Here is a 9,067-nt window from a genome sequence, read left to right as displayed (position 1 = left end):
AGCACCAATTTAACCTCTCAAGCAGAGCAGAAGTGAGGAGAGAAGAGTGAAATTTAGCCCAATTTTGGAATTCTATTTATCCTGTAGATTGGATAATTAAATCAGTAGAATTGGTTGGAAATAATGTGGAAAATAGGAAATTTGAGGACATCACTTTGGGCAAGTCATGTCTTACTCAAGGCCTCAGTTTCCTCATCTGAACCATTAGGATGTTTTCCCTTCCTTCTTTGACATTCTGGCATCTGAAATGATTTAGACCAGTGGATTACCATTCAGGGTGCCCATCAGAATCACATGGGAGATTTTTCAAACTATTCATAATAGCCCCATCAGGATCTTGGGGAAAGATGTTGGGGCATGCATATTCTAAAGCAATCCTCTGATCTAGTCCTTCTGTTGAGGCACTTGTAAACTTCCACCAGTCCTCTGCTTTACAAAATCACTCAACTCTGTCAGATATTTCAGCACTGAAATTGCAAGCACTTTAGCTCTAGTCACGTTACTGTTCTTTTTCTGATCGGTAGTCAGACACGTTATCCATTGTGCAACTGGCCCCCACCCTGTTTTTTTTGGACTCATTTACTCATTTCGATTCATTATTAATTTCCAATTTATTCAATAAAAATAACAATTGATGAAAAAATCAATATCGGTAAACATGTATCAATCTGGGAAGGCTTCCTGGAGGAGGTGACATTCCAAATAGAGTTATTTTTTATGCACAAGGGACGGGGGAAAGATTGGGGAAGAATGTGCATGAGAGGAATAATGTTAGCAAAATCCGTAGGCAACAGGGACCATGGGTTATAGAAGACGAAGAGAGCCGAAGTTAGACAAGGTGATGGGGCCAAATTATACAAGCTTTGTAGTCCATGTTAAGAAATTGGGAGAGTATGCTAAGGCCAGTAGATGGACTTTAAACAGGGGACTGATGTGATCTGAATTGTGTTATAGAAGCATCATTCTGGCTGCCTTGTAGAAGATGAATTGGAGGAGAGAACCTGAAGGTGGGCACACCAGAGAGGAGGGTGGTGGAATGGTCTGATCAGGGCAGAAGACAGTTGGGGTAGTGGAAAGGAGTTATAAGTGATAGCCTGATGTCTGACTTGGGCAACTGAATGGATGAACACGGGGCCGGACGCGATGGTGGTGGGAGACCACAGAATTGGGTATAGCTGAGATTACCGAACAGGTATCCGAAGATTTGTAAACCCAGCCTCTGGAGTTCTACCTGCCCCTTCGCCTCCCCAATCTCTGCAAAAAGGTGTTAAGCGCCTTTCCTAAGACGGCAGGCCCACCTCCGGGACTCGAGGGGTCGCTGCAGCCGCCACAGCCCCTCTAGGTTCTCCCTGGTCCACTCACTGGGCTAGGCGGCCGCTCCATCCGCAGGCGGAGTGCGCGTGCGCCCCCTGGCCGGCAGGGGGCGCGCGTGCGCAGACGGGGCCGGGTGGGGGGGGGGGGCGCGCGCGTGCGCGCGGCGGAGGCCGGCACCGGAAGTGTGTGGTTGCCATGTAATATCCTGGCCGCGCGGGCGCGCGAGGGGCTGAGGCGGCGCCGGGGCGGGCGCGGAGCTGGCTGGAGGGCGGCGGAGGCGGTGCCGTAGGGGCCCGCTGAGGCGCGCGGGGTTTGGCGGCGCCCGGAAGCCTGTCGCTTGCGCGGTCCCTCCGGTTCTCTGAGTCCGTGCGGGAGGCCCGACGGCGGGAGGCAGCATGTCGGTAGCGGGGCTGAAGAAGCAGTTCTACAAGGCGAGCCAGGTGAGCGGAGGCCGAGGCGGGGGGCGAGCTCCGGGCCCCAGGATGCTTGGAGGGGTTCCCGGCCAGGCCCTGACTCGGGAGGGAGCCGTGGGTACTGAGGGGGCGGCGTTGGCACTCGTCCTATGCCGGGTGGGGACAGCCTAGGAGGGGCGGGGGTCTGCGTGCGAGGTGGCCCAGACCCTCCCCGCCATGTGGGCTCCAGTCTCCTCGAGACGGGTGGGCAGACGCTTTAGAGGCGTGGAGGTGCACCCAGAGGTTGGCCCCGGACGTGGACCCCTCTCCTCCCGTCCTTCCCTCTGAAAGGGCGGGCGGGCGGGGGGGGGGGTGTGGGGGGGCAGGGAGAGAAGGGGAAGAAGCAGTCCCGAGCTTGTCGACACAGGACTCTTGCTAGAGAGCCCAGGGTCAGGGAAATTTTGTGTCTAGAACAATTCTTTTTTTTTTTTTTTAAAGATAACAAACGAAAAAACCTTTTCAGTGGGCCCGGTACAAAGTTGAAAGGGTAGAGTGAAAAGTCAGTTTCCCACTTCAGTCCCTCAGGCATCCAGTCCCTCTCTCCAGAGACAGGGACTGTCACCAATTACCAAAGAGAAGGGTATGCCTGTCCTTTAAAAACACACACGTAGCGGTAACATCATCTACACAGAACCGTGTAATTGATGTTTTTCATTAAATGTGTCTCGGAGATCGCACTAGAGCTAGAATTCTCCACCTTGGGTCATTCTCTGTTGTTGTGGCCCTCCTGGGCACAGTGGGGCGTTGAGCAGCATCCCTGGCCCCTAACCAGTCGATACCAGGAGCTCCCCCCACCGACCACGGATGTCTCCGGATGCTGCTAAATGTCCTTAGGGGAAAACCCCTCTCCCTTCCCCCTCCCCCAGAGCTACACCTAGAGCCTCTTGTATCTTTTTAATGGGTATGTGGCATTCTGTTCCATGAAGTCTGTCATAATTTATTTAATTAGTTGTCCATCGATGGATGTTTAGGTTGTTTCCAGTAGTTTTCTGCTGCAAATGATACTATCGTGAATAGCCAGTGAATATCTCTGCTCACAGGTGGGATTGGATTTAAAGGATAAGTTTCCAGAAGTGGAATGCAGAATCCAAGAATATAAGTGTTCTACTTTGACAGATAGAATAGGTGTTTTGGAAAGTCCAGGCCCCATTGCTCACGAGTCTGGTGAAAGCTGAGTGGATCCACTCTTCAGAAAACTGGGCGAATGCAAAATTCAGTTTATAATTTCAGATCCAAGAAGTCCCAGATCCCTTGATCCTATGAGAACCTTAGATCTGGAGTTTGTGTGGATAGACTCCAGGAAGGAGCGAGCAACAGTCATAGGAGTTGTTTGGCCTGCGCTGGCGAACCAGACTCTGCCCACAATTTGGAGAGGTCCAGTGGGAGGGAAGAGAGATGAGTCCCCAGTAATACACAGCTGGGACCTTTTGCCCTTTGAGGGGGAAAACTAATGACCCTAGTAGTTGTCTAGGGCTAAAGATATTTGGGGTCTATCTCTAGACTCCAGGCCAAACCCTGGAGGAAGAGAGGTTTAATCCAGAGGGATTCTAGGATTGTTGCTGAGAGTACAGCCCTTTGCCCCAGCAGGATGGAATTAAGTGAGCTGGCCCTGGGTTAGACCTTGCCCAGCAGGCCTCAGACCCCACCCCCGCACACTTGACCAGAGCACCTTGGAGGGCTGCTCACTATCTTGGGCCCTGATGTAGCCCCTCTCGCAGGAACTGTGGGTCTCGGAAGAATTCCTGGGCCACTTTGTTCCTTCATATAGACAGGTCTCTGGAAGCCCTCCGCGCCCCGCCCCCAGCCATGAGGGCCCGTGCTGGTGGCCCATGCTGTCCCCAGCAGATACGCTGTGCCGGAGGAACTAGCTGGGCCTCAGGCCATCCACCGGAGCCTTTCGTCTCGGGGAAAGAAGGTTGGCCTGCATTCAGACCTGTGGGGAGTGCTTGGAAATCTGGAAAGCTCAGAGCAGTGCAAGCTGGTGGTGCGGATCACTTTATTATCTCGATATTCTGAGGCCCAGTCCCAAAGAATTGCTGCGACACGTCGTCCTCTGAGAGCTGTCGTCTTGGCCTCCTGACCGATTCCATGTTGAGTTGTCCTCTCAAGAATCACCCTGGCTGTGTTCCATTCCCTTCTGCAATAGTTTCCATAGACCTCTGCTGTTTATCTGGATGTGTCCACCTCTTTGTGTATTACTTCTCTTCTCTTTTTTTTTTATAAATTTATTTATTTATTTATGTGGCTGCGTTGGGTCTTCGTTGCTGTGCGTGGGCTCTCTAGTTGCGGCGAGCGGGGGCTACTCTTAGTTTGCAGTGCACAGGCTTCTCATTGCGGTGGCTTCTCTTGTTGTGGAGCACGGACTCTAGGCATGCGGGCCTCAGTAGTTGAGGCTCATGGGCTGTAGAGTGCAGGATCAGTAGTTGTGGCACAAGGGCTTAGTTGCTCTGTGGTATGTGGAATCTTCCCGGACCAGGGCTCAAACCCGTGTTCCCTGCATTGGCAGGCAGATTCTTAACTGCTCTGCCATCAGGGAAGCCCTGTGTTTCTTTTCTTGATCTTATGAACACCTCTTTCAAGTAGGGTCGTCTGTGTCAGGTAACATTCTTGTTAAGTCGTAATAATATATATTGAGTTTTCACTGCGTGAACAGGTGATACTCTTTAAACCAGTCGGTCTCAATTGGTCTCACTTGTCTGGCCTAAGGTAAACACTGTCCCCTTTTTACACAAAAGGATTTGGGGGCATTTGTCTTCCTGTAGGACAGTAGTTCTCAACCAGGGCCAGTTCTACCCTCCAGAGGACATTGGCAATGTCTGGAGGCATCTTGGGTTGTCACAACACGGTGGTAATTAATTATATTACAGCGCACTGGGTGGCCCTGCACAACCAAGAGTCACCCGGCTCCGACGTCAGCGGTGCTGAGGTTGAGAAACACTTTTATGGTTTGAGAAAAGTGAGGGTAATTTTACCCAAACAGAAGAACAACAAAAAATCCTTCCTGGGCATTATTCTGGCAGCTGCCTGCTTTTTCTCATTCTCGAAATGCAGAGATAACCACATATACGCAGATGGACATGTGCGTAAAATTCGGCATCCAGACACCAAGTCTCCCCCTCCCAAGTCCTCAGGAAAACCCCAGAGTGTTTTTTGGCATCTGGCATTTTTAAGAAGGTACAAGCTTGCATTGGTGCCTCTCAATTAGGGGCAACTAACCCTCCCCTCTCCCACCCTGTGCACCACCCAAGGGACATTTGGCAACGTCCGAGACAGTGGCACGCCTTGGGGAGAGGGTGCTACTGGCACCGAGTTGGTAATGGCTGGGGATGGTTGTTAAGCATCCTACAACATACAGGACAGTCTTCTACACGACAAAGAATTATCTGGCCCCACATAAGAGAAGCGCCAACGTTTCTGTAGCAAGAAACCCTACTTTGAAACGGGTTCTTGATTTCCAAGGCTTGTAAGAGCATCATTTCTAAATTGAGAAATAGAAGCCAGGTGGATGTGTGAGAGAGAGCTGGGAATAGAGAAGCTGGGTTTCTCGAAGGTGAGGCTGTGATGTGAATGAAAAGTTTCTACCTCCTTGGTGACACTGGTAACAAATCAGGTCCCAGTGTCTGGCAGTATACTGGCAAATTCCACACCAGTTCATCTCTGGTGAAAACTTTCAGGTCTCTAATAAAAGCGGTTTGAGCTTGAGCCGGAAGTTTGTGGGTTTTTACTTCTTAATAGGAACTGGTCACCTGAGCTGAGGAAAGTTGAATGTATGGAGTGAAGCAGCCAAAGAAATGGGCGTCTGTCTCAGGCCCGTGGTTTTGGTCCCCTCCGGCCTCGCCGTGTAATGCCACTCCATAGCCCTCTGGTACTCATGCACACCTAGAATCTGGGGAGATGCTTTTATGAGCCTTTCTGAGGAACTGAGGTGGGTAGAGGAACCCAGTAGCGAGATCTAGGCTCAAAAGTTCACTTGTCATTGTGGTGTGTTTGGGTGACATTAATTTCCAGGACTAACCTTCTGACTGGTTTCCTGATAATTCTTGTGGCTGGGCTGTGTGGAGATTTGAGAGTGTAACTAGGGATAGATCTGGCAGCTGCCTGGAATGCTGGCCTGATTTTTTTTTTTTTTTTTTTTGCCTGAAAGGAGGGAGAGAGTTTAAACTGAAAGATTGGTTCCGTCCGAGCTAGGAGGGAAATTCATGACCGTCATATCCCGTAGCTTTGACGTTTGTTGGATACTCACTAGGCTCCGGGTTTGTGTCTAGGAGGAAAGATCGAGCTTCCTGGGAAAGGCATGGGGTGGGGGTATGACGGGGGGCCCAGGACCCCAACGTGTTGGAGTAAGCAGTAGCCGGGGGAATGTCCGATGTCCCCAGATACTGCCTGCTCTGACCTTTTTTTTTTTTTTTGGCTGCATCAGGTCTTAGTTGTGGCACACGGGGTCATCATTGAGGCGTGCAGGATCTTCCACTGCGGCGCGGGCTCCTCTCTAGTGTGGCATGTGGGCTTTCTCCCTCTAGTTGTGGCACGAGGGCTCCAGAGCACATGGGCTCTGTAGTTGCGGCACGCCGGCTCTCTCACTGAAGCACGCGAGCTCAGTAGTTCTGGTGCACGGGCTTGGTTGTCCCGTGGCACGTCTTAGTTCCCCAACCAGGGATCGAACCTGTGTCCCCTGCATTGGAAGGAGAATTCTTTACCACTGGACCACCAGGGAAGTCCCTCTGACCTATTTTTTAAACTTCATTTTATGGGATCATGCTTTTGATTTCCCAGTAAAGTTCTTGGCCTGCTAAGTAGTGGACATGGAGTGATCTTAGGATACAAAAATCTGGAATTTGTAACCCCTTAGTCTCAGCACGAATCAAAGTGTGGAACCTGTGAGCTGGGAGCGACAGGTGTCAGGCGAGGTCTGGGGGTGGGGGTGGTCCCTGGCCCAGACCCTTGAGCTGAGCAGCTGCAGGCTGACCTCCGGAAGACCTTCTGCCTCGGGACAGCAGACCTGGGAAGGGCCTTTGGCCATTGCCATGTCCACGTGTGATGGGAACTGGGTTAAGTCCACTCTTACAGGAAGCCACTCTGCTGACTCATTTTGTAGGAAGACCCTTGACCTAGTGGTGTCCCTGTGGGACTTGGACAGAGATGATCCTGTCCTGCTCCATTAGTATTCCGTCCCCAGCTTGCTGGGTGGAGTAACCAGCCCTGTGTTTTAGGCTGAACTGTGGAGCTACAGAAGAGATTTGAGACTGCCCTTCCCGAAGGGAGCCAAGGGGCCTCTTTAAACTCCACCACTTCCCAGTCCTGTCTGTAAAACCAGGTTAACCCGCCCTCCTGGGCAGGACCCGCTGTTTGCAATCAGGGAGGCGCCCTGTAACCAAGCAGCATCCTGCATACTCTTGTTATTAACATACCAGGACCAAGGGGTCATCATATTCTGTTTCTGCTGCCCGTGACTGCGGTACATCAGACCTAAAGTTCACCTCTGACTCAGAATCCTGTGTGTAGTAAAGAGCAGTTCATCAAAGAGGTCCCGTGGGAGCTAATCGCCCTGCTTATCTGGGTATGTTTTGAGGCAAAGCTGTAGGATACTTAATTATATTCCGTGTGCCACTTAATAACAGCCTCTGTTTGGTTTCAGAAATTGGAGGCTGTCACAGTTTTGCGACCCCAGAACTGTCACTGACTTAGCAAGTGAAGTAAGGAAATGGTGCTGTTTACCCACCCACCAGCCATCCACCCAGCCTCCCTCCGGAGCCAACATCCAAGCAAGCACTTAGTGCCTTCGGGGGCCTGAGCTCTCCGCCCGCCCGTCAAGTGTCCATCTGAGCATCTCTTTGCTTCTTTCCTCAGAGGACAAACTGACAGGCTTTGACCGGGCCCCTCAGGCCTGCCATTTGCCTCTGGTGTGCGTGTCCCATGGCCTTTGACCCTGGGATGTGGGCCACAGTTAGCTCTGCCCTGGCCTCTGTCTCAGCCCTCTCCACTTTGTTGCCAGTATTTTGAAACGGATCCAATCTGGGGAAAGTTAGTTTTTGATTTGGGGCGTGCAGCCAACTTCTTCGGTAGGATTTCAGAGGCATCTGCATGTTTTGACACTGCGGGGCTGCCGCGGGCCGCGGAGGGGCAGAGGAAAGTCAGATTATCTTCTGTTTCTGGTTTTCGAGGTCATGGCGGGGGGTGGGGTGAGGTTTCTGAGGTTTAAGGAGGGTTTGATGATGGAGCCTTCCAGCCACTGGAGGGGTGAGCAGGCCCGTGGAGGCATCTTTACCCCCTGTGCTCAAACCCTCCTGGCTTTTAAGTGCCTGGGGAAGTATCAGGGGCGATTTTTTCTGGTTCTTTTTTAAAGCTGTCCCTGGAAAGCTGAGGAAGGATGTATCAGACTGTGGAGCAGCCGGTTCCTCTCTTCTCCCCTCCTCTCTGCACCCGCCTCCTTCCTCCTCCTCTTCTCCTTCTTTCTCTTCCCCACCCCCCCACCCAAACTTTTTCTCTCCCCGCCCCTCTCCCCAGGGCTGGATTTGCAGCCACTTCTCTCGAGCGCTGCAGTTTGGGTCCAATTCTGCTCATTTCCTGTTAAGCAGTAACCAGGGCTCCACAAACTCAGGCTCCCAGAGGATGGCCTCATCTTCCTTTTCCACTCAGCTCCTAGAAAAACCTGCTGACTGGGCCCGAGAGGGGGGTCACGCGGAGACTCCCAACCACAGCAGGAAAATAGATGTGCGATTTCCTCTGAAGGACCTGACTCAGCATCAGCCGTGGCCGCCCTGGGAAGAGCCGCTGCCTGGATGCTCAGATTTCCACACCTGGGCATTAAACCCCTCCAGCCGTACCACGCCCACCCGGGCTGTCACAGCCCAGTGACGTGAGCTGCCCCCCGGGAGGGGGTGGGCGGTGAGGAGGACAGTGGGTCGCTGTCCCAGGAACTCAGTAAAGGTTAGCTGGACGGAGTTTGCCCCACATCGTAGGTCATGAGAGCGCAAAAGCCGGGCGGCCGTGTGGGCGCACCTAGAGAAGACAGGGCTGGGGTCTGCTGAGGGGAGCGTCCCCCGCCGATCTGGGGTGCGGTTCCAGCTCCAACCTGGCATTCAGGACCTTCCGGAGCCCCCGCCCTGGTCGCGGCTTTCAATCCCACCCTCCCCCTCGCAGCCAGCACGCCCCAGTCCAACAGGTCTGCTCAGGCTCTTACCTTCCCTCCTCCTTCCCCACCCCAGTCCAGTCTCCCTGTCCACTTCCTGTTTGCCCTCAGAGCCCTGCGTGTATCTTCCTATATCCTTGCCATATCCTGGGTCCCCCGCCAAAAAATATTT

The 9,067-nt window shown here is 52.6% G+C and overlaps 1 protein-coding gene across 4 annotated transcripts in view; it reads left to right on the top strand.

Moving 5' to 3' along the window:
* Positions 1-1,517: 1,517 nt before the first annotated feature.
* SH3GL1 (SH3 domain containing GRB2 like 1, endophilin A2) overlaps positions 1,518-9,067 on the top strand; it is a 32,510-nt gene continuing 24,960 nt past the window's right edge. For all 4 annotated transcript variants that reach the window (XM_032626228.1, XM_032626227.1, XM_032626226.1 and 1 more), the window contains exon 1: positions 1,518-1,754. In XM_032626228.1, coding sequence (XP_032482119.1) covers positions 1,710-1,754 — 45 coding nt within the window. In that variant the 5' untranslated portion in view covers positions 1,518-1,709. The remainder of the gene's footprint in view (positions 1,755-9,067) is intronic.

The sequence above is a fragment of the Phocoena sinus genome, chromosome 3, assembly GCF_008692025.1.
Source record: "Phocoena sinus isolate mPhoSin1 chromosome 3, mPhoSin1.pri, whole genome shotgun sequence".
Taxonomy (NCBI): Eukaryota; Metazoa; Chordata; class Mammalia; order Artiodactyla; family Phocoenidae; genus Phocoena; species Phocoena sinus.
The sequence above is the reverse complement of the archived record's forward strand: the minus strand, read 5'-3'. Positions and strand labels throughout refer to the sequence as shown.